This window comes from Phyllostomus discolor, chromosome 3 (genome assembly GCF_004126475.2).
Source record: "Phyllostomus discolor isolate MPI-MPIP mPhyDis1 chromosome 3, mPhyDis1.pri.v3, whole genome shotgun sequence".
Classification (NCBI taxonomy): Eukaryota; Metazoa; Chordata; class Mammalia; order Chiroptera; family Phyllostomidae; genus Phyllostomus; species Phyllostomus discolor.
In genome coordinates, this window is record NC_040905.2 from 133,990,486 (window position 1) to 134,016,231 (window position 25,746).

The window sequence follows — 25,746 nt, forward strand, 5'->3', positions numbered from 1 at the left end:
CTCTCTCTCTCTCTCTCTCTCTCTCTCTCTCGCTCGCTCGCTGTCTGTCTCACTCTCTCTCCACCCACCCTTCTTCTTCCTTCTCTAAAATCAATTATCATTGGGTGAGGATAAAAAAAAAAGCCCCATATCCAATACAGTCCCATTTAGGGTGAGAGCTTCAACATGAATTTCGGGTAGGGGGACATAACACAGTCCATAACAACAGGACATACCGAGTGTGTTGATTATCTGGCTCTGCTGATTCCTTGGCACCTTTGTCCCTCTCCAGATGGCAGCCTGCTTCTCATCTGACCACATGCCTTGTCGTTCTTTAACCATGTTATGCTCTTTCCAGGCCCCACGAGCCTTGCACATGCTTTCCCTCTTCCTGAATTCTTCCTCCCCTGGTTGTCTCCTGCTTTCCCTGGAGACCAGCTCAGGTCCTACCGCCTTCTCAGGAAAGCCTTCTGACCACCCTGGTTGGCCAGGGGGCATTTGGCTTCTTCCTTCACCTCTGTCATCACTGTACTCTGATGTTAGTGCTCTTATTCCATGCTCCCCCACACCTCCACCTCTGCCACATGCTACACTCCATGGGGTAGGGGCTATGTCTGTAATATTGCCAGGGCTTAGCGGAGACTCTAAATGTCTGTTGAATGAACTATTAAAGACCTTTAATTCCCAGAAATGCCTCTAGGTACTGATGTTTCCTCCCCAGTGGATGTTTTGCTGCCCTCACTTAAGGAGATTATAGCCATGGGACCTAGTGAGCACAAGAGTGACAGAGGGCAGGGTGCAGTTGCCTCCTGCTCCCACAGAATGAGTCCAGGCAGTACACTGTTTCTGGTTATATGCAAACAGAGTGGTCTGGGTTGCATTAGCAGGCTCCACCCTAAACAGCTTTTAACAAAACTGAGGGCTGGAGAAATAGGAGGTGAATGGAGGGACCTTCCTCACCCTGTGCAGAAGACAACACAGGAAAGGGCTGGATGGAATCAGAGTGGAAATGGCCCTTTAGGGAGGTCTGCTCTCTCTAGGGTGGGGTGGCAGTAGGTGGGGTTCCTGGACCAGGAGGTGTCTCCCAAATGGGCAGCAAGAGAGAGAATAGTTGGTTCTTCCTTCGAGGACCTAAGAGGCCCCTTTGGCCTCCTGGTTTTTCTGATGGGGTGTAAGGTGCAGCAGGTAGCCCATATTTACTACCCTCCCTTACATAAAGCTAGCTGCTTCATTGGGTGGCTCTGACCTTGCAGGAGGACAACAGTAACTGTGTATTGTGCATGTGTATTTGTGTGTCTGTGGTTTGAGCAGCTGGCCCCCCATGAGGCCCAGGAACAGCAGGAGCTGCGGGCTTGCCTGCGCTGGCGTCGCCTGCAAGACGAGTTGCAGAACTCCCCAGAGGAGATGCAGGTGTTGAGGTAAAGCACCATGTGATCCGTCTACTTTCTCTCCTCTCCCTCCTGCTCCTCCTTCCCTTCAATACACATTTAATCCATGTATTAAATCTGCTGTGTCCTTTGAAAAATAGATTGGACTAAGTTAATCAACCTTCCAAAGATGTGGTGGTTATGTTTTAAATCTTTCAGGGTGTAGGTTTGGATTTGCCTTCTGGCATTTTTCTGGTGTCACTCTATTTAGGAAAAAACTATCACGGGGCCATTTCAGGGACCAAATTCTTTGTTTGAAGTTCTAATAGTCACTTCATGTGGTAGCTGGGGACTTGGAGAAGGGTAGGTTTCGTAGCCTGTCAGACAGTAACCCTTTAAAGTCAAAGGGAAAAAAAAAACACTTTAGGAAATATCGATTGCTAAGTGTTTAGTAGTAACAGATGTTTGTGTCAATGGGGCCTTTTGTTCAGGATCCGTCCCATCAGGAGGCCACTCCTGTGGGAGGGTTCTCCTCCCAGCCCCACAGTTTTGTTTTCAGAGTGTCTTACAGCACCTGTAGGATTACTTCTTGCCTTTTTTTTCCATTTTTTGTCCCTCTCTGCTTTGTTCCTTGTCTTCTTCTCTGAATAGTTGTTTATCTGAAACCTCCAGCTTAGGCTTTGGACTGTGGTTGCTATGGCAATGGAAGCTTTCATCCCACCCCCTCTAGACTAGAGCCAAGTGTTTGGAGTCCACAATCAGACAGGTGGGAAGGTGGCCATCCAGGAATCACCCCCACTTTAGATGGCAGCCCCCAAGGCCAGGCCACTTCCTGGGCAGAAGCCTGTCTGACAGGTCTTGGGCTCCCTGTTGTCACTGTTTTAAATAAACCCACCACTCCATAGTGACTGCCCATGAAGGCCCAAGTCTAAGGGAACTGCCGTGCCCAGTGTGACCCAGGAGGATGGTGCTTTCATGCAGCAAGGCAGCTCTTCCTACAGAGAAGTCCCTGCTCACATGCTAACGGCTGCCACCAGAGCTGACTCATCCATTGTTCAGGAGAGCCAGCCGGAAGCCCTGCAGTCCCCACCCAGCACTGCTATTCTTGCATCTGTTCACTTGGCTAGTGGGACAGCTACACCCACGTGGACAGGGCCATGTTCTCACAAAGCTTCCACTTAGCAGGGACACTGTCATGTGCATAGCTAGTTACAGGTGGTAAGAAGTAGGGAGAAGGGAGCACAGTGATTTACAGCGAGGAGTTGGATAGTGCCTCTGGGAGATGCAGGAAGGTCTTGAGGTAGGAAAGGGCTTGACGTGCAGGTGCAGAGAAGAGGGCAGTGTGGCTTAAAGGGCAGAGAGGGCAGGCAGGAGCTGGGTCTGAGAGCCTTACTCCAAGTGCTATGGAAGCCATGCCAGGGCCTTCAGCAGGGAATGCTCATACTCTCTCTGGTGAATTTATAGTGCAGCTCTGGTTCCTGTGTTGAGTGGATGCAGGCAGCACACAGAGAGCAATGAGCAGGGTTAGAACACTACAGTCATCTATAATAGAGTTCCTGGTGGCGTCAGTGACAGACGCAAGAAGGAGACCTGTTTGGGACATGTTTTGGCAGTGGGACTAGCAGGTCTTCTGTCAATCAGATGTGGAGAAGAGGAAAATGAGAGTGCCCAGAATGATTTCTCTGCCTCTGACTTGAGCAGCTGGGTAAGATAACATAGAATGGGAGAGGGGCATGCTGTGGAGGGGAAAACAAAGTTTCCAGTTTTGCATGCATTCTGTTTGAGATGCCCAAATAGCTGCTCAATATTGAGGACTCAGTGGGGTCTACAAGTCAGCAGCTCACTGGAAAGACTGGAACATTTGGTCTATAAATACTTTAAAATCTGAGCACATTGAAATCACTAGGGAGAGAGAAAAGTGAGAGAAGTGCTTGGGAGGAAGATGAGGAGCCAGCAGAGGAGCTGGGGAAATTAATGTAGAGAAAACCCAGACACCAAAAGCTAGGACAAAAAGTGAAGAAGGTAGGAGTGGGGTGTTGGATGCTGTTGACGGGTATATATAAAAGGAGGGAGAGAAGTGACCTTTGGGTTAGACCACATAAAGATGTTGTGATCTTGACATGCATGCATTTATTTGTGAGTGGTAGAGAAGGTAGCCAGATTGAAGCTGGTACAAGAGTGACTGGTTGGTCAGAAAGTGGAGACAGTGAGTATGGACTTTGTGAGGGAAGTTGTGCTCAGAGGGGAAGCAGATGAAAGTCAGAGAGGTTTGCCTTAGGGTGGCTGATGCAGGTACATGTGCAAGCTGTATAACTGTACCAATCCTGTCACTCTCAAGACTCAGTTTTTATTTTCTCCAAAGCTTATTGGGATTTCCAGCCAAGATGGAGGCATAGGTAGACACACTGTGCCTCCTCCCACAACCAAAAAAAGGACAACAATTTAAAAACAAAAAACAACCAGAACTGACAGATGATCGAACTATGTGGAATTCTGACAACCAAGAAGTTAAAGTAGACACATTCATCCAGACCAGTAGGAGGGGCAGAGATGGGAAGCTGGGCAGAGAGGAGGCTGGTGGAACAGGCGGTTCCACATTCCCAAGATAAACTGGGAGGAACAATTGGGGAGTAAAAGAGACCACACAACACAGGGCTCCCGCATAGGGAAATAAAGCCTCAAACACCTGATAGAAAACACCTGTGGGATCTGAGGTACGGGGAGAGACTGCCAGCCTCACAGGAGAGCTCGTTGGAGAGACCCACAAGGTCCTAGAACATACACAAGCCCACCTACCTGGGAATCTGCACCAGAAGGGCCCAGTTTGCTTGGGGGAAGTGGCAGAAGGGACTAAAATCTGGCAGAGAGTGGAGCAAGCACCACTGTTCCCTCTGGGACCCCTCCCCCACAAACAGGTCACAACACAGCAATGTGGGTTGCCCCACCCTGGTGAACACCTAAGGCTCCGCCCCTTACTGCATAACAGGCACGTCAAGACAAAAAAAATGACCCAGATGAAAGAACACATCAAAGCCCCAGAACAAGTACCACTAAGCAACGAAGAGATCGCCAGCCTATCAGATGCACAGTTCAAAGCACTGGTGACCAGGATGCTCACAGAATTGGTTGAATTTGGTCACAAATTCAATGAAAAAATGAAGGCTACCCTAAGTGAAATACTGATGGGAAGGTAACTGGGACTCAAATCAGTGGTATGGACCAGAAGGAAGAAAGAAACAATCAAACAGAAAAGAATGGAGAAACAAGAATTCAAAAAAACAAGGACAGGCTTAGGAACCTCCAGGACATCTTTAAACGTTCCAACATCCAAACCATAGGGGTACCAGAAAGAAAAGAGGAAAAGCAACAAGTGGAAAAATTATTTGAACAAATACTAAAGGAGAACTTCCCCAGCCTGGCAAAGGAAATAGCCTTCCAGGAAGTCCAGGAAGCTCAGAGAGTCCCAAAGAAGTTAGACCTAAAAAGGAACACACCAGGGCACATCATAATTACATTAGCCAAGATTAAAATGAAGGAGAGACTCCTAGAAGCAGCAAGAGATAAGGAGATAGTTACCTATGAAGGAGTTCCCATCAGACTGTGAGCTGATTTCTCAAAAGACACCTTACAGGCAAGAAGGGGCTGGAAAGAAGTATTCCAAGTCATGAAAGGCAAGGACCTACAACTAGAACAGGAACAGAACCACAGAAATGGAGGGTTAGCAGCCGGGGAGTGGAAGGAGGAGAGAGGGGGAAAAGGTACAGAGAATAAGTAGCATAGATGGTAGGTGGAAAATAGACAGGGGGAGGGTAAGAACAGTATAGGAAATGTAGAAGCCAAATTACTTATATGTATGACCCATGGACATGAACTAAAGCAGGGAGTGTGGGTAGGAGAGGGTGTGCAGAGCAGAGGGGAATAAAGGGAGGAAAATGGGACAACTGTAATAGCATAATCAATAAAATATATTTTTTAAAAAAGCTTATATGATATTTGTTTTTGTCTTAATATTCAGAAATTACATTTGCCTAAATTTAGGGTACCCGTGAAATGACTGAATTTGAAAGACCTGTTGCACATCATTACAGAAAACATTGTTATCAGATGTGCTTACAATGAAGAGGAAATGTTTCTGAACCCACCCTGAATTATGTGGTCTAGGGTTCGTTTACTCCCATCTCTCAGAATTCTCCCTGACATGGACACAGAGAAACTAAAAATTGCTGAAACTGAAAGGAGGAACTGTAGTTGTAAAAATTTGTTCTCAGACTTTGTTTTGTTTTAATACACAAATAGGATCTGGTAAAGAAGTCTCTTAAAATAATACAGTAATTAAAGATGCTGTCTTTTTTTTTTTTCTTTTAAGATATCCCATGGTTTTGAAGTGATAGACCAAAAACGGTTTAGAAGTTTTGGTCTGTGTCCTGATACATTCCTCCATGGTGCCAGCTGCTGTGGAAACGTCTTTTACCTGTCTTTGCAGCAGCTTTCAGCATGATTGACCACTCCCTCCTAAAAAGACTTTCTTCTCTTGGCTTCTGTGTGTCACACTCTTCTTGATTTCATCCTGCCTGGTTGGCCAGTCCTTCCCTACCTCTCCTGCTGGCATTTAACATTTTCACGGAAATGAGTCAAGGCTCAGAAGGACTGAATAAGTGCCCAGTGTCACACAGCTGATAAAGAGCAGATATCTTCTTTCCTTAAACCATCTCACTGCTTCAAGGAACTCGATATCACGTTGAGTTTTATTAAAATAAGGAGGGACGTGAAGGTTGGAGTAAAAGAAGGTATCCTTGAACCAAGTATATTTGTCTTTTTATACATGAAAACATGCATCTGAATTTTTCAGTAGACACTGGGAGAAAAAACAGCATTGTGTTGTTGATTATTAACAAAGTGAAAAGAGAAAAAGTAATTGGTTTCTTTTGATTTGACCTGACAATTTTAGCAATTTACAGAAACTCTTCCATTTGTGCCTTCCGTATATCCAGTGTTAAATCATTGCTCACATCAAATGTTTCTTTGACGTGGTTGTAAGTCTCCTTTAGTTTCAGTAGTTTTTTATGTTCTCCCAGCCTTCTCATCCTTCCTTGGCTGGGCAGCCTGTAAATGTGGCTTCAGGCTGCTGAGGCTTGGCCATTTGCTCAGAGTTTCAAAATGCTAGGGGTCACATTACTGACTCTGCCTTTTCTCATTCGTTAATTATTAAAGGCACCTTTCCTGTAGACGAGACCCCAGTAGCTCTCTCCAGACTCTCCCTCACCTCTTCATCAGCCCTGAAGAACTTCTCCAGGTGAACCTGATCTTATTGCTGTCCTTTCTACACTGCCTAGCTGCCACCTCTTCACTTTCTCCTGTTGTCCCCCACCATCCTCACCCCCAGCGCCTGCCCCCCACAAAAAAAAAAACTTGCCTCTTGTCCAGTGCAGAGTCCTGAATCCTGCCAAGGAAGATGCAGGGAACTTCTAAGGCTCTGTTCCTTTTGTCTCTAGGGCACAGCTAGAGTCTGGCATCTTCTCTGTAAGTGCTTTTAGTTAGATGCTCTGACAGGATCATGGGAGGGAAGAGCTTTAGTGGTGAGATCAGAAGAAATCTCTCTTGGGTTTTATTGTGATTTATTATCACACCTCCTTTTTCTAGATTTATTGTTAAAGTCAAGCTTGTGCTGACAAAAACGTTAACATGTATCATGTTGAGGAGGTTCTGATGAGCCCAAATTCTGATATAGGTCTTTCTCCTTGCTGCTGCCTGCATAATCCATACAATTATAGAGAAATGTAGACATCTTCTCGTACCCTGCTCAAGAATGTCTCACTCCCAGTCACAAAGATATCCCATAATAAAAGGGAAAACCCTAAGTAAGTAACTGTCTGTAGCCAAAATGAAATGTGTGTGCCCTGAGTTCTGTAGTTGCAATGCCTAAGCACTCTGTATATTCCATTTAAAACAGTAAGACTTTTAAAATTAAAAGTTCATGTGTAAACCTTCTCTAATATGCATGAAGTTTTCATCTCTAAAGTTTTTCTCAAAATTTTTGTTTCTAATCCTTGAAGAACATAGCAGTCTTTTCCCACCCACATGTGGGAATACATCCATTAGCACCTCCACAAGTCTGCCTCAGGGAAAAGCTCCCCTCCTTCAAAAGTCCCTTGTTGCTGTCACAGGCCCACATGTAGCTCAGAGGTTCAGTGTTCTCCAGGCACCTCCAACCAGGGCCGTAGTGCTCCCCAGCATCCTTAGCTCAGTCTTCACGGGCCCCACAGGCTGTGAATGTAATTCCAGGCCTTCCCTCCCTTTTTTCTTTTGCTTCCTTCCCCACAGGGAAACTAGGGCCTCCCTTCGATTCTATAAATTCATCAACATCAAAATCTACCCTAACCTCTCAGATGCCTGAGTGCCAACCTGCTGTCAGTCTTCATACAGTTACAGATACATTTCTAAGGCTAGAAGGTGAAACTAGAATATATATAAGATGAGAAGGGAAGAATGATGGTCTCATCACTTTGGACCAAGGACTGGGATCACGAGTCAAGGAAACGGTTTTTTCCTAAGGTCATTGTGCCCTGTGATCCCCAGATTCTATCAAACATATTGCAGTTCCTGTTTTACCAGACTCATCTGCTTTCTTGGGTACCATCGATAGCTCTTGCTTTCTGGGAATTTCTGCCACCTGGCATTCATACAACCCCTCCCCAGTTCTCCTTGTACCCTCTGCTGCCCTTCCTCCATCTCCCTTGCTGTCTGCTGTTTGTCTCCCTGCCTTTCCAGAGCTGGTGTCCCCAGGAGGCTCCCCTCTTGGTTGTATATCCTCCTGGAGTGGTCTTACTTGGGTGGGGTTGCCCAGAAGCAGAGATTATTTGGAAGTATCCCCAGGAAGGGAGAACACAGGGGGAAGTAAAAGTGAGAAGAAGAAAAGGAGGCCATGCTGGGTGCCATGATATCAAGTCAGGTACCATGGGATTGCTCTGGAGGCATTGTGGGTCAGACCCAGCGTTTCCCCATTAAGAGCAAAAGGCCCAGATTGCATCATCATTGCCTGGAGAGATATACATTCTCAGGTCCTTCTAGATCTATCATTCATGGGCAAAACAGGTCAGGCCACATCTGACAAAAAGTCGTAGAGAACACGCCAAGAGCTGATGTGCACAAAGGTGATAAAAGTCCTAGGGGATATGAGTGGGGCATGGGCACTGCTGACCACACCTACTGTCTATGCTGGGGGCTTCCAAGTTGCCAGACCAGCCCAGCCCAGCCCAGCTAGCTCTTAAAAATCAGATGTGAATGCTTAACTGTCCATTTGGCAAAATCTCTTCCTGGCTGCCCTATAGGCATCTCACACTGGTAATCTCTTCACACCCCATCTGCTCACCTCTTCTAGGGTCATAAGTAAAAACCTGGGAGTCATCCAGTTCCCCGCTCTCCTGACCTCCCTTTCATTCCCCTCCATACCCCTTGCCTTAAATGGCTTAAGCCATCACTATGAAGTCACCTTATAAGTATTGGTTTGGCCAAAAAGTTTGTGGGTTGTTGTTGTTGTTTTTCTGTAAAATAGGACACGTCCTTCATTTTAACCAATAACTTTATTAATTTGGATAATTTCAGTTATGTCAGCGTTCTTTCACATGGTATAACACTGATTGTTCGCAATTAATTGTCTCCATTTGATCGCTGTCAACTTCAACTGGTTTACCTGACTGTGGAGCATTGTTCAGCAAGAAATGTCCAGCACAAAATTTTGCAAACCACTTTTTTTTCTGTTTAGTTATTTTATTTTATTTTTTAATGTATTTTATTGATTATGCTATTACAGTTGTCCCATTTTCCCCTTTATTCCCCTCCACCCTGCACACTCCCTCCCACCCACATTCCCCTCCTTTAGTTCATGTCCATGTATCATACTTATAAGTTCTTTAGCTTCTACATTTCTCATACTATTCTTACCCTCCCCCCTGTCTATTTTCTACCTACCATCTATGCTACTTATTCTCTGTACCTTTTCCCCCTCTCTCCTCCTCCCACTCCCCAGCTGCTAACCCTCCATGGGATCTCCATATCTGTGGTTCTTTTCCTGTTCTAGTTGTTTGCTTAGTTTGTTTTTGGTTTTGTTTTTGTTTTAGGTGTGGTTGTTAATAATTGTGAGTTTGCTGTCATTTTACTGTACATGTATTTTTATCTTCTTTTTCTTAGATAAGTCCCTTTAACATTTCATATACTAAGGGCTTGGTGATGATGAACTCCTTGAACTTGACCTTATCTGAGAAGCACTTTATCTGCCCTTCCATTCTAAATGAAAGCTTTAGTGGATAGAGCAATCTTAGATGTAGGTCCTTGCCTTTCATGACTTGGAATACTTCTTTCCAGTCCCTTCTTGCCTGTAGGGTCTCTTTTGAAAAATCAGCTGATAGTCTGATGGGAACTCCTTTGTAGGTAACTGTCTCCTTTTCTCTTGCTGCTTCTAGGAGTCTCTCCTTCATTTTAATCTTGGCTAATGTAATTATGATGTGCCCTGGTGTGTTCCTTTTTAGGTCTAACTTCTTTGGGACTCTCTGAGCTTCCTGGACTTCCTGGAAGGCTATTTCCTTTGCCAGGCTGGGGAAGTTCTCCTTTAGTATTTGTTCAAATAATTTTTCCACTTGTTGCTTTTCCTCTTCTCTTTCTGGTACCCCTATGGTTTGGATGTTGGAACGTTTAAAGATGTCCTGGAGGTTCCTAAGCCTGTCCTTGTTTTTTTGAATTCTTGTTTCTTCATTCTTTTCTGTTTGATTGTTTCTTTCTTCCTTCTGGTCCACACCATTGATTTGAGTCCCAGTTTCCTTCCCATCAGTGTTGGTTTCCTGTGTATTTTCCTTTATTTCACTTAGGGTAGCCTTCATTTTTTCATTGAATTTGTGACCAAATTCAACCAATTCTGTGAGCATCCTGATCACCAATACTTTGAACAGTGTATCTGATAGGCTGGCGATCTCTTCGTCACTTAGTTGTATTTGTTCAGGAGCTTTGATCTGTTCTTTCATTTGGGCCATTTTTTTTTTGTCTTGACGTGCCTGTTACACGTAGTGAGGGGTGGAGCCTGAGGCATTCACCAGGGTGGGGCAACCCACGTCACTGGGTTGTGACACTGTATGTGGCACTGTATGTGGGGAAGGTGTCTGAGAGGGAACAATGGCACTTGCTCCACTCTCTGCAGGCTTTCAGTCCCCTCCTCTGCTTCCCCCAAGCCAATTGGGCGCTTCTGGTGCTGATTCCTGTGTGGGTTGGCTTGTGTTCATTCTACAACCGTGTGGTTCTTTCCAGTGAACTCTCCTGTGAGGCTGGGTGTCTCTCCTGGCACTTCGACCCCCACAGGTGTTTTCAATGGGTATTTTGAGGCTTTATTTCCCTGTGCTGGGACCCTGAGTTGCACAGTCTGTCTGTCTCCACAATTTTGCCTGGTTTATCTGCGCATGAATGTGGGACCGACCTGTCTGCCAGATGCCTTGTGTGCCATGTGCCTCCACAATCCACTGCCTCGCTGGGTCTGCCAGCCACTGCTTTGCCAAGAACCGACTCCACCCGGCCACTAGACTCTGCCGGTCTGGATGAATGTGTCTACTTTAACTCCTTGGTTCTCAGACTTCCATAGCGTTCAATTTTCTGTCAGCAATTGTTGTTTCTAAATTGTTGTTGTCCTTATTTTGGTTGTAGGTGGAGGCACAGTGTGTCTATCTATGCCTCCATCTTGGCTGGAAGTATCCAAAGCACTTTTGACACATTCGATCTGTCACAGCACCTTCTCCATACATTACACAAAGTTTTTTTTAAATTTCAGTTGCATTTTTACCTTTGCAACTGAAGGTAAAGCATAAATGCTGAAAATTTATGCTTTTCCTTCATAAAGCATAAATGCTGAAAATGTTGCTTGTTTTCTTCCATCTTCAGTATTAAAATGGCTCCACAAAGAAATTCACCAGTTTTTATGTTTTTTTAAATGTACCCTGATATGACAGCTGTTACAATACAGCCTAACAAAATTTTCTGAATGAAGTTAAAGACAATTAAGCACTACTAGAGCCATCTTATAGAAAAAATGTGAAAAACCAAGTGAACTTTTTGGCCAACCCAGTATTTCTCAATTCCCCACCCTTAACACTACTATTTCTCTGTGTATAACTTAATGGCTTGCATGTACCAACCCAGTAGCCTCCAAATGGTTTTCTGCCTTTAATCTTGTCCTGTCAAATCATCTTCCACACTTCCACTGGGGAGCTCTACTTAAAACCTATGATTCTGCCACCTCCTTGCTTAAAACTCTCCAAAAGTTTCATCTCCAAGGAAAACTTCACATTTCTTAATACAGCAGTCAAGGCCCGACACACTATCACTCCTACCTGTTTTTTCAGCCTCTTCTCATGCCACTCTTTGCTTCTCTTTCCAGCCACCCCAAGTAGTTCATAAAACCTTACTGTGTTAGGATGTCAGGGCTGTGAAACAAAATACCACAGACTGGTATGTGGTTGAAACAACAAATTTATTGTCCTACAGTTGGAGGCTAGAAGTCCAAGATTAAGGTATCCACAGGTTTGGTTTCTTTTGCAGCCTCACTCTTTTACTTGCAGATGTCTTTTACTTCTTGTTGTGTCTTCTCTCTGTGTGCAACACTCCTCTTGTCTCTTTGTATGTGCTAATCTCTTACATAAGGACACCAGCCAGATTGGATTGAGGCCCAACCTACTGCCTTTATTTTCACTTAACTACCCCTTCAAAGGCCCTGTCTACAAATGCAGTCACATTCTGAGGTATTGGGGGTTAGGACTGCAACATAAAAATTTGGGGAAAATATAATTTGGCCCATAACACCTACTATAGGCCTGTTCTTTCTTACTTCCTTGCCTCTTTTCATGTTGCCTTTATTTAGAATATCCCTCCCCTATTTGCTTAACTCCAAATTTTTATGACTCAGCACAGATATCTGCCTGCCAAAAGCCTCAAGCCTTACTCTGAAAAGACAAGCTGGTGACCCTCCTCTGTACCCGCTAAATACTCTGGTTGTATCTCCATCCTGATCTTACTACTTTATTTGGTAATTATGTTTAGAATGAAACATTATTGAATTGCCAATATTCAACCATTTTTAATCTACAGAAATAGCAATTTTATATGGTCTGACCTAATACATGTCTCTTTTGACTCATCAGCCTTTTGAACCTAGGGACAGTGCCTTCTTTACCTCTGTATACCACAGTGCTTGTCACTGAGTACATAGTGGTAAATGTTGAAGAAGTGAATGTTGTATGCAACATGATCTCTATCCCTAAGGTTCTTTATATATTATTTGGAGAGTTGAAATATTGGCCACAAGACATAGATAGACAAATCCTAGGCTCTATCCTCAGAGTTCTAAGAACTGGGAGTTTAATATTGGTAGGCTTATTAGAAAGGGCCATTGGGAAGATGTGAGGCTTGATATGGGATGGTAAGAAGAGACAGCCGTGAGACTGGTAAAGAGGAGGAGAAAAGGGAACTCAGCAAAGTGTGGAAGGTGTAAGCAGTGAATTGATGGTGGGAATGGGCATTAAATTAGAATGGGTTTACTAGAGAGGATAGGCATTAAGAACCTGTGAGACTAAGATGGACCAGGGAAGGACAGTCTAAGTAATGGAGTTCCATAGATGCTGAATTCAGAGTTTGCATGTGACCATCCAGGCAGTGAGAGATATTGTCAGTTCCAAGAATGATATACAAATGGAGTGCTGGGAAGATTACCCAGATTTTAGGATGACACATGGTCAGAGATACAGTCTAGAGGCTGGATGAAATAGGTGGCTGTTTCAGTAACACAGACCTGAGTTAGAAGAGCTTGAGATCCTCTTCTTGGTTGGCCTAAGGCTCTCACTGAGTCTCACATTTGGGCTACTCAAAACTTATTGAAGTGTCAGTACAGATTCAAAGAAGGCTTCTAATAATGTGATGTAAAGCTATCCCTGACTGAAGAGGAGGACTGATCCACTAAAGGAAACTGGGTGAATATGTGGTTTTGTGAAATTCATTATGACTTTGAACAGAGTGAAATGTAGCAATTCCATTTCTTCTTCGCCAAGGTCTGGTTGATCCTGCCTCATTTTAGAGAAACATCATCTGAGGATGCAGGCCTGCATTCTCTCTGGAGCTCATCAGTCTTCAGTCTCAACCTAAGAGAGTAGCATGGGCTTTACAACACTAACCCTAAGAGCCCACAGCCTGGATTTGACTGGATTCAGTTCTGACTCCACCACAAGCTAAGTGACCTTGAGAGAGTTATACAACCACACTGAGCTTTAGTCTTCTCTCCATAAAATAACACAATAGTTTCTACTATTGTAGAAACTCCACCAGACTGCACAACCCAGGGTTCCAGTATTGTAGAAGCTATAGTTTCTAGAGAAGTGTGAGGAATTCATGTGATGAAGATGTACAAATCATTTAGAACACTTATATTAGGTTGTATCACGGGAAATTGCCATTTCAGTGCATTTAAAATGGCTGAATATTGTCAATTCCCTATTGTTCTACCTATAGTAAATACTCAGCAAGTGTTAGATACTGATCCTCTGGCACTTGGTAAATATTTGCCCAAGAAGTGACAGAGAACACAAGGACATAGCCCCCACAGTCAGTCCCACTTTGTCTCCCAGCTTATTCTGGTTTCTTCATCCTGCCTTGTTCCCCCTACCACCCTCACCAAGGCTCTGAGCTGGCCAGTCCTATCTTTTATTGCTGCCACCCTCTCTTGGCAACTATAAAGGGCACCCTGTTCTTGTCTCTTCACCAGCCAGAGCCTGGAAACACCTTCCTTTCCTCCCGACATACTTACAATTGACAGGACTGTTTAAAAAGTTAATTTTACTGGGACCTAAAAGGACATTTTTAAGTACTTTTTTCAATTGTTTTTTTAAGTACAAGAGACTTCCAACCAAGATGGGGGCATACGTAGACACACTGTGCCTCCTCACACAACCAAAAGAAGGACAACAAATTTAAAAACTAAAAACAACCACAACTGACAGATGATCAAACTATGGAATTCTGACAACCAAGGAGTTAAAGAGGAAACATTTCATCCAGACCAGTAGGAGGGGTGGAGATGGGCAGTCAGGTGGAGAGGATTCGCAGCAAGGAGGCAGCTGGCATACTGGGAAGTCCAACATTTGACTGTAGATAAACCAGGAGGAACAACTGGGGAATGAGACAGACTGCACAACCCAGGGTTTCATTGCAGGGAAATAAAACCTCAAAACCTCTGACTGAAAAAACCTGTGGGGGCTGAGGTGGTGGGAGAAACTTCTAGCCTCACAGGCTAGTTCACTGGAAAGAACCACAGGGTCCTAGAACATACACAAACCTATCCACCCAGGAATGAGCATTAGAAGGGCCCAATTTGCTAGTGGGTAGTGGAGAAAGTGACTGAAAGCTGGCAGAGAGGTAAACAAGTGGCTTTGTTCGCACAGTGATGTGGGTTGCCCCAACCTGGTGAACACCTAAGGCTCCACCCCTTACTATGAACAAGTTGGCTGAGACCAAAAAAAAATGGCACAAATGAAAGAACAGATCAAAGCTCCAGAAAAAATACAACTAAGCAACAAAGGGATTGCCAAGCTATCAGATGCACAGCTCAAAACACTGGTAATCAGGATGCTCATAGACTTGGTTGGGTATGGTCGCAAAATTGAAGAAAAAATGAAGGCTATCAAAAGTGAAATAAAGGAAAATGTACAGGGAACCAACAGTGACGGGAAGGAAACTGAGACTCAAATCAAGGATTTGGACCTGAAGGAAGAAATAAACATTCAACTGGAAAGAATGAAGAATCAAGAATTCAAAAAAGGACTTCCGGCCAAGATGGAGGCATAGGTAGACACACTGTGCCTCCTCGCACAACCAAAATAAGGACAACGACAATTTAGAAACAAAAAACAACCAGTACTGACAGAAAACTGAACTGTATGGAAGTCTGACAACCAAGGAGTTAAAGTAGACACATTCATCCAGACTGGTAGAAGGGGTGGAGTCAGGCAGCTGGGCAGAGAGGGGTTGCGGCAAAAAAAGTGGTGGCTGGTGGAGCCCGGGCGCAGGGTGGCAGCAGGTGGACACAGCAAGACAGTGGACTGTGGATGGGCATGGTACACACAGGGTAGGAGGACCAGGCAGTCCCACATTCATGTGCAGATAAGCCAGGTGAAACTGGGGAGCGAGACAGATGGTGCAACCCAGGGCTCCAGCCCTGGAAAATAAAACCTCAAAATACCCACTGAAAACACCTGTGGGGTCTGAGGTACGGGGAAAGACTCCCAGCCTCACAGGAGAGCTTATTGGAGAGACCCACAAGGTCCTAGAACATACACAAGCCCACCCACCTGGGAATCTGCACCAGAAGGGCCCAGTTTGCTTGGGGGAAGTGGCAGAAGGGACTGAAATCTGGCAGAGAGTGGAGCAAGCACCACTGTTCCCTCTGGGACCCCTCCCCCACAAACAGGTCACAACACAGCAATGTGGGTTGCCCCACCCTGGTGAACACCTAAGGCTCCGCCCCTTACTGCATAACAGGCACGTCAAGACAAAAAAAATGACCCAGATGAAAGAACACATCAAAGCCCCAGAACAAGTACCACTAAGCAACGAAGAGATCGCCAGCCTATCAGATGCACAGTTCAAAGCACTGGTGACCAGAATGCTCACAGAATTGGTTGAATTTGGTCACAAATTCAATGAAAAAATGAAGGCTACCCTAAGCGAAATACTGATGGGAAGGTAACTGGGACTCAAATCAGTGGTATGGACCAGAAGGAAGAAAGAAACAATCAAACAGAAAAGAATGGAGAAACAAGAATTCAAAAAAACAAGGACAGGCTTAGGAACCTCCAAGACATCTTTAAACGTTCCAACATCCAAACCATAGGGGTACCAGAAAGAAAAGAGGAAAAGCAACAAGTGGAAAAATTATTTGAACAAATACTAAAGGAGAACTTCCCCAGCCTGGCAAAGGAAATAGCCTTCCAGGAAGTCCAGGAAGCTCAGAGAGTCCCAAAGAAGTTAGACCTAAAAAGGAACACACCAGGGCACATCATAATTACATTAGCCAAGATTAAAATGAAGGAGCGACTTCTAGAAGCAGCAAGAGATAAGGAGATAGTTACCTATGAAGGAGTTCCCATCAGACTGTGAGCTGATTTCTCAAGAGACCTTACAGGCAAGAAGGGGCTAGGAAAGAAGCATTCCAAGTCATGAAAGGCAAGGACCTACATCTAAGATTGCTCTATCCAGCAAAGCTTTCATTTAGAATGGAAGGGCAGATAAAGTGCTTCTCAGATAAGGTCAAGTTCAAGGAGTTCATCATCACCAAGCCCTTAGTATATGAAATGTTAAAGGGACTTATCTAAGAAAAGGAAGATAAAAAACATGTACAGTAAAATGATAGCAAACTCACAATTAACAACCACACCTAAAACAAAAATAAACTAAGCAAATAACTAGAACAGGAACAGAACCACATAAATAAAGATCACATGAAGGGTTATGAGTGGGAGAGTGGGAGAGGAAGAGAGGGGGAACAGTACAGGGAACAAGTTGCATACATGGTAGGTACAAAATAGAAGGAGGGTAAGAATAATATAGGAAATGTAGAAGCCAAAGAACTTGTATGTCTGACTCATGGACATGAACTAAAAGGGGGGGAATATGAGTGGAGGGGGATGTGCAGGGCAAAGGGAAATAAAGGGGGGAAATTGGACAACTGTAATAGCATAATTAATAAAATATATTAAAAAGTAAATAAATAAAAAGTACAAGAATGTTTTGTTACAAATGAAAAAGATGGCATTAAAAGCAAAAACAAACTTTAAAAAGTCTGAATGTTGAACAAAAATGCTCAAACTAATAGGTTGAGGTAAGAATTAAATTAGCAATGTTTCTAAGACAAGTAGGGTCCTCATATGGTCCTTACCTATGGCTTCTGGCCTAATCCCTGCATAAGAGCCATCCTGGTGTCCCCTGGGGTTCTGCTCTATACAGCTTCCTTGGCTTCTACACAAAATCTGACCACGGTTATGAGAAGAAAATGTTCTTGCCTTTACGGCCTTGAAGAGAACTCTACCTGAGCTCCAACCACCAGCGCTGGCCCGTGCAGTTTCTAAAGTGTCTATGTTGCCTTTTGGAATTCCTGCCTTCCACCCTTCATCCCTCAGTCCTGGGATCCCCTCCACTCTGTTCTTCCTGTCTGATTTTCTTTATTTGAACCACACATGCTAGCCAGCTAGCTGTGTAGACCATTGCTCTCCTTTCGTGACAAGAGGATGTATACATGTGCCAGCATTTTTTGAAAAACTTGAGTGCTCTTGGCCAGCCAGAAACAGACTCTGCCCTTTCCTGTTTCAAAAGCTATCTCCACCTCCCTGAGCTGCCCACTCAGTTCCTATTTCCTCTTAGAGAGACACTCTCAGCTCTCACTTCTTTTACCCAGCAAGGACAACAGACTTGTCCAGAGTAGTTGAACTCAAATAACCCTCCCTGATCATTTTTGTAGACCTTACCTGGCTACTCATCATTCAGGTATTTCTAAGGGAGGGATAGAATTCTCCTCAACAGGCTCCTAATTACATACTTTTACTGTACATGGTATTTTAGTTTTGCAATAAATTTAGTAGGGTTTTTAAATATAGAAAAACATAAAAAAGAAACCAGTTTATAGTTACTGCTTAGATAATCATGATTTTTTTTAAAATAAAAGTATTTAACAAAAAATTCAAACAGTTTAGAAAGGTATAAAATTCCATCCCCAGCACCGGAATCCTTACCTAAGATAATCACTTGTAGCATTTTCTTGTGAATCTTTCAGAAAATAAAAGTTTTATAAGTATATATGCATATATCTTTATTGCTGCCTGGTATGGCACTGATTCACTGTAATAGTTTGCCTATGAAATATTTTCCTGAAAAGTAATTCCTATACTTATACCAGTGAATAGTCGTGCCCTCTCATTTTGCCCATCCTCTAAGGGTATCTCATGCACTTAGCCAATCCTAACAATATGCACATTACATTCTTGGCTAATTAGTGTTAGTTTCTCATTCAGAAAAACTCCCATGTAGTGAGTGATTTCTCATGTATCCTAAATTGACTTTGTTTTACAAAGTATTTGCTTCCCCTTCCTCCTGCCTCCCATTTAGTTTGTATTGTATTTTGTATCAAAGCCAATGGTTTTGATACAGAAAGGCTAACAAAAACTTAACAGTTCCTTGTCTGGACCTGCTGCAAAGACTTGAGGGCAGATATCCTACTAACATATTAAAATCCAATTTTCACGGGGATCCTCCCTCTTTCAAGTGAATGACTGAGAGAAAGAATAAAAAAGAGGAATTTTACTTTTGCTTAACATTATACTGAAGGTTCTAGCCAAGGCAGTCAGGCAAAAGTGAAATAAAAGGCATCCAGGATGGAAAGGAAGAAGTAAAAAGTATCCTTTTTTGCAGATGGTATGATCTTATGTGTAGAAAATCCTAAGTAATTCTTCCCCCCAAAAACCTGTTAGAACTAATGAACAAGTTCAATAAAATTACAGAGTACAACACCAATATACAAAAGTCAGTTGTGTTTCTATACACTAGGTATAAATAATTGGAAAAAGAACACTTATAGCTCAATAATAAAAAGACAAAGAACCAAATCAAAAAGTGGCAAAGGATCTAAGTAGACATTTCTTTAAATAATATAGACAAATGGCCAATAAGCACATAAAAAGGGGCTTCACACTATTAGCCATGAGGGATGTGCAAATCAAAATCTCAGTGAGGTACCACTCCATACCTACTAGGATAACTGTAATGAAAAAGATAAATAAGAGCAGGTGTTAGTGAGGATGTGGAGGAATGAAAACACTCGAACCCTGTTGGTGGGAGTGGAAGATGGTGTAGCCCTCTGGAAAGCAATCTGGCAGATCCTCAGAGAGTTGAACATGAGTTACTGTAAAACCCAGCAGTTCTACTCTAGGTGTATACCCAGGAGAAATGAGGACATAAGCCCATACAAAACCATATAGTCAACTGTCCATAGAAGCATTGCTTTTTTTCCCCTTCTTTTTTAAAATTTAATTTTTATTGAGGTAACTAACATAGATGTAACATTACATAAATTTCAGGTGTATAACATTCTAATTTGATATCTATGAACTTTTGCACATTCACCATCAAAAGTCTAGTTTTCTTATGTTACCATATATTTGACCCCTTTACCCATTTTGCTCTCCCCCAACCTCTCCTCCTTCCCCACTAGTAACAGTTATCTGTTGTCTGTATCTATGAGTTATTGTTTTGTTTATTTGCTATTTTTGTAAATTTATATTCCACATATAAGTGAAATCATATGGTTTTTGTCCTTTTCTGTCCTACTCATTTCACATAACATAATATGTGTGTGTATATATATTTTTATATAGCACATACATATCACATCTTATTTATCCATTCATCTGTCATTGGACACTTAGGTTGTTTCCATATCTTTGCTATTGTAAATAATGCTTCAGTGAACAGAAGGGTACTTATATCTCTTCAAATTAGTGTTTTCATATTCTAGAAGCATTATTCTTAATATCTAAAAAGTGAAAACTCTAATGTCCATCAATAAATGAATGGATAAATAAAATATGTTATATCCATACAATGTAATATTAATCAGCCATAAAAGGAATGAGGTATTGATGTATGCTACAAAAATGGACAAATCTTTAAAACATTTTGCTAAGTCAGCAATTTTCAACCTTTTTCATCTCATGGCATATGTAAATTAATTATTAAAATTTTGCAACACACCAAAAAATATGTTAATTATTTTGCCAATCTGACAAAAAGTAGGTATAGTTTTGAATCTTTCACACTGGACAGCTATTGTTGTGTTGGCTGTTGTCATTTCTTTTAAATTTATAATGTAAAGGAGAAGAGGTCAGTGCCTCCATCAGGTATTGCATGTTTTAAAAGTTTTGTGGCACACCAGTGTGCAGTACCACACAGATTGAAAATCACTGTGCTAAGTGAAAGAAGCTAAACACAAAAGGCCACATGTTGTGTAATTCCATTTATCTCAAATATCCAGGATAGGCAAATCCTTAGAGACAAGAAGTAGATTAATGGTTTTCAGGGGGAAGGGGAAAATTGAAAGTGACTGCCAGTGGATGTGGGGTTTCTTTGGAGGGTGATGATAATGTTCTGGAATTGGGTACTGGTGATGGTTGCACAACCTTGTAAATGTACTAAAACCCACTGAACTGTACATCATTAAATGGCAAATTCTATAATACGTGAGGTATATCCTTCACGTATTATAGAATAATTCTATAATACTTTAACAGACACCTCCTCCCTACAGAGATGATTTATTTCCAAGAAAACACCCTTCAAATACAAGTATATATGCACAAGTGTGTGTGTGTGTGTGTGTGTGTGAATTTTTTTCACTCCGTGGAATGCCTTCCATTTTTCTCTTAATAATATAATCCTTAATATTCTGTTACAGGCACATGTAGGTCTCTTTTATTTTAGCTGCTGCATAATATCCCAGGATATGAATGTTTCATAACTAACTGTCTAACCACTTGTTAATCATTGGACATTTTGGAAATTTCTAGTTTTTGCTTTCACAAACAATGCTGTGGCAAATGGTCTTATACTTATTGTTAGTACACAGAATGGTAAATACAAGACATAAATAGTACACAGTTGCCCACAAGACTAGAAGAGAGCTGCTCTCCTAACTATTTGTCCGGTATTACATCCCGGTGTATACTGGGCTTCAAACCCAGGCAAGCCCTCTACCTCCTGCCACCCTTCACTGAGGAGGGAAAAGTCCTTTAGCTGCCACAGAGCATCTGCTCCTCTTTGAGTCATAAGATGAGATGAGCCTTCCCATTATCTTGGCACATAGCACCACACATGCTGTGGTGTTCAAAACGTGCTTCCAGCCTCCCTTGCAAAAAGGACCTAGTGTTTTGTCTCATTTGCCCCTTTCTGGAATGAAGTTATGGGGTTTTGATGCAGTACAAAATTTTTTTCCCATTTTTATCCTTTCTACTTTTGCTTCCTGTAATTTTCAGGTTTTCTATATTCCTGTGCTCTGAATGTGTGTTCAGACAGACAGCATGTTTTATTATGATCACCTTAGTCCTGGCTAGACTGAGAAGTCCCTTTTAGGCTGGCTAGTGAGGATACCAGTTTGGGTGTATTGTATATGTATCTGTTTTTCCTCCATGCTCTCCCCCAGAATACAGCTCTGTAGCAGTGTAATGAGAGTCTTGTATTGCTTGCTTCCTATACCTAAATCTACTCCCAAATATATGTGGTTGAATCAAATTCAGTTAAGATTCCTCTAATTTATTAGAGTTTTTTTTTATCAAAATCACCCTTGATGCTATTTTATGAGGCCAAAACTACATAGCAATCCGGCTGACTCCTCTACAGTAGGTGTGAATAATGTTTTACTTCCAATTGCTATAGTTTAAACATGTTCCAGTTGTTTTACCTTCTAAAATCCTAGAGTACTGTGGTCAAAAATTATCTTGAAAGTGATTTTTGCTTAACCTTCTGTATCCCTGACAAACAGTCACCCAGCTTCTAAGAGTTCCCAGGACCCCGTCTCAGTGCTCTAGCAAGGAGCAGCACCCCTGGGGAACAGCCCATCAGAGAATGGTTTCCTTAGAGCCAGTGGGCCCCTGTCTACGGATGGGGTCTGTTCAGCCGTCTCAGTCCTGACCTTCAGAGCGGCACAGGATTCACCTTGCTTTTCCCAGACAATCCACATATCTGAAGACCATCCTCTTTATTTTCCTGGTCACTAGGTCACAAGTTTTTGTAAATTTGTCATATGTATTGCAGGTTGGAAGAACATTTGCCTTCTTAGGCTTGGTCCTTTGTGTTCCCTTCATTGAATGGCTTTCTACAAATGTGACACCAGAACTAAGCACAGCATTGTGTTTGAGGTTACACTTGTGAAAAATGCAGTAGGACTGTGATTGCTTCTCTTTATCTGTGTAGTCCAGAAAAGAAAGGACAAGCACTAATTAAGTTGGATGCACTTATATAATACCCTCAGGTTTCATCCATGTTGTCACAAATGTCAATATTTCATCCTTTTATGGCTGAGTAGTATTCCAATGTATATATGTGATATATATTTTATATATACATATATATCATATATACTACATCTTGTTTATCCATTTATATACCATATTTTGTTTTTAAACACTATCATACCCTTTCTCATGGCAGTTTTACCACTCCAATTCCCATACAGTTTTCTCCTTAGCAACATTCATTGAGTGCTTCCCATGAGCCAAACACTGTTCTAAGCACTCTAGATATATTATCTTGTTTAATCCTCAAAATGGCCTTATGAAGTAGGTACTAGTACCATCTCCCTTCCCACGTGATAGATGAGGAAATAGACGCATGGAGGTTGTTGGCCTATTCCCACTAGTAAATGGCAGAGCTGAGGTGAAAGTGGAGGTAGGTCTGGCTCCAGAGCTCAGCTCTTAACCCCAGCTCCCCACTCTCTCCGACCCCCTCCCTCCCCTGCAGTACTCCCTGCTACATCCTCATTGCCCCTGTCCCCCCACCTACCATCGTGTTTATTGTTTTGAAAGCCGCATCAGTCACCTCTGGCTGTATCGTGAATTTACAGACAGTTTATTATACTAAATCTTTTTCACAGGTAAATGTTTATTTTTAAAAACCTCTCTGTCCTTATTAACTATTGTTTTGTTAATTTTGTTATTGGATCTTCACTCCAGCATGTGGTGGTTTCTGTTCTTGAACATGGATGCTGTCTGTCAATCAACCAGCTAAACTCCTATCTTTGACTCTTAATGCAAATCTGTTAAGCCAATAAGTCATCGTTCCTTGGACACAGCCCTAAGGACTCTCTCCTGGCTATAGCAAGTAATTAATCAACAGCCTTGGGGTTCTGTTTTTTAACCTTCTTGTAAAGCCATGAAACAGCCACCACATACTTAACCATTCTGCCAGCTGCCTGATGCCCACAGTGAATTTCTGTAAGTGGCCCCACAATTCCATGCTAACTCCTACAGTTAATCACATTCTCTTGAAAGTGTTCACAAACTATCTGTTCAATAACCAAGTCACGAATTGTGCCTCCCTTCCTCTTTTCCCCTCTTTCTTTACAAATCAAAATAGCTTTTGTCTATCTCCATCAGCCTCTTTCCCATTGTCTCCGTGATTTGACCCCTCAGAGGTCTGTGATGGCAGGTGAAAGCTTTCCACCATTGTGGCTTGCCACTCACCTGAGCCTGAGGTCAGGACTCCTCTAAAGGATGCAGGAGCCCTCTCCACCTGTACCCAGCATCAGTTTCTGTATACAGAACTGCAGTTCCATAACAATGCTTGTTCTACCCTGCACAGTTTGGAAATCTTTCTCCTTGGCAAAAAAAAAAAAAAAAGTTGAAGCAAAGTGGGAGTCAACTAGTTCTATTCACTCTGTCACCTCCTAACATCTGGTCTTCCTTAAGCTCCAGATATTACTTCAAAAGCCCTTTGTGTTGTCCTGGGTATTCTCCATTAACATCGGCTCATTCTGAATTTTGCCTTCCTGGCAACAATTTTACAGCTTCCTGGCACTTGTATTTAGCTTTGGTTTTTTCCTTCTCTTGAGTTCCCCCTTTCATCTTTTGAACACGTCCTTTGAAAATCCATGTTATTGGGAACCTCCTGCACAGTCATATTGGTGTCTTTGCTCTCCATTTTCTTCTTTGTCTCCTTTGAAAATGTGTCCGTATTATCTCTTGCTATGTTGAATGTGTTAATATACTACTCAGACCATTGTATTAATCTGTTCCTTGTTTTTTCTCCATTTGGGATTGTGTTTCTCAGAGAGGAATTTCTGTATTATGTCTGTTCAAACCATGAGGACTACTTTGGTTTTGTATTGGTGCTCATTACTTCCTGCTTTTCTAAGTGTCATATTTTATTTTCCTACCCTGTTTATCAAAATTTGTGGAGTTTGTTCCCATTTTCCACAGTCCTGCTAACTATAGTGTCTTTCCTTATCACCATTCTTCAGCAGCTGACCTCTCCTACCATAGGTACCAAACACTGGCTCCTTCTACCATCAGGGGACAGAATATACCTTCTTCAATTTTCTTCTGACTCATTTGAGAAATGCCTCCTTCTGTCTTAAATCATTTCAGCAATTGCCTTTTTCAACACCGTGGTAATATTCTGCTGTGTCTGCTACAGGATAGTGGTGCCAATGGGATAAAAAACTTTATGCTAAATCCACTGGAAAAGCACACAACCTGTCAAACTTGCCAAGCACCAGTAGCTTCAATACAATATAACTTCATTACTTAAACATATGTGCCTTTTGTCCAGTTCTCTATGGTAGCACCATCCAAGAGCAAGTCCATGGCCACTGTTCATTATGCAAATTTTTAGATAGAAAGTTGCGAAAACAAATGGAGGATATAAAACTTGTGTACTTTTAATTATTCTGCCTCCATATTTTACCCAGAATTTTAATAATTTCTTCACTGAATTGTGTAGACTGAGGGGTGTCTGTGTAAGGAATATGCCTAGGCCTAGCTTACCAGAACTTTAAGCAAACTCTAAATGTGCTCTTTCTTCTTATTTTTTTTTCTGATTGTAACATGGTACAGAGCAGGCTTAAAGACCAACCCTGATGGGGTTTGCATTCACAATCAGGGGTCTCACAAATGGAAGGTGGAAGGCCACACTGATGTATTGTGTCTTTTTTTTTTACTTTTTATTTTGGAATAATTTTAGACTCAAGACATTGTCAAAATAGTAGAGAGAGTTCCTGTGTACCCTTCCCCCAGCTTCCCCCAACGATGACATGATATATACATAACTGTATGTTGTTGTGTTTTTAATGTCTTTGCCTGTGAGAGGAAGAACTGGCACTCCCTGGACCCCAATCTGTGATTCATTATGATGATAAAAGTACATTGATATTATGTACTAAACGCCAATGGGAACTCTGGCTAAGTATTCTTAGATGCTACAGCATTACAGACAAAGGAACTGGGCTTCATGGGGTTGTGTGACTCACTTAAGATTACATGGCCCTTAAGAGTCAAGATTCATGCCCAAACTCTTAGCCAGTGTGTTATGCTGCTTCACTTGTAGGTCTCACTTATACATTTTGGGCTCAGATGAATACCCTGAGGCCAAGTGTCTGCACAAAGGTAGTCTCTAGCTGCTGACATTATTGTGGGTGAGTGAGACCCTGCTCCCAGACAGTCAAATGTTGTGGGAGAGCTGCGATGGATACACAGACAGAGATGTTGAAATGCTGATAATCTTTCTGTGTCATTTCTGGGATGCTTTGTCCCTGGCTCAAGCAAACAGTAGTGAGTTTATGAAG

General features: G+C 42.4%; 1 protein-coding gene across 8 annotated transcripts in view; it reads left to right on the plus strand.

Annotated features, from left to right (window-relative positions):
- Nucleotides 1-25,746, plus strand: part of LOC114512547 (aminopeptidase O (putative)) — a 439,198-nt gene that overhangs the window by 274,973 nt on the left and 138,479 nt on the right. For all 8 annotated transcript variants that reach the window (XR_004902147.1, XM_036021469.1, XM_036021474.1 and 5 more), the window contains one exon: nucleotides 1,291-1,397. Coding sequence is in view for 7 of the 8 variants with exons in the window: in XM_036021469.1 (XP_035877362.1) it covers nucleotides 1,291-1,397 (107 nt within the window). In the remaining variant the exon portion in view is untranslated. The remainder of the gene's footprint in view (nucleotides 1-1,290; nucleotides 1,398-25,746) is intronic.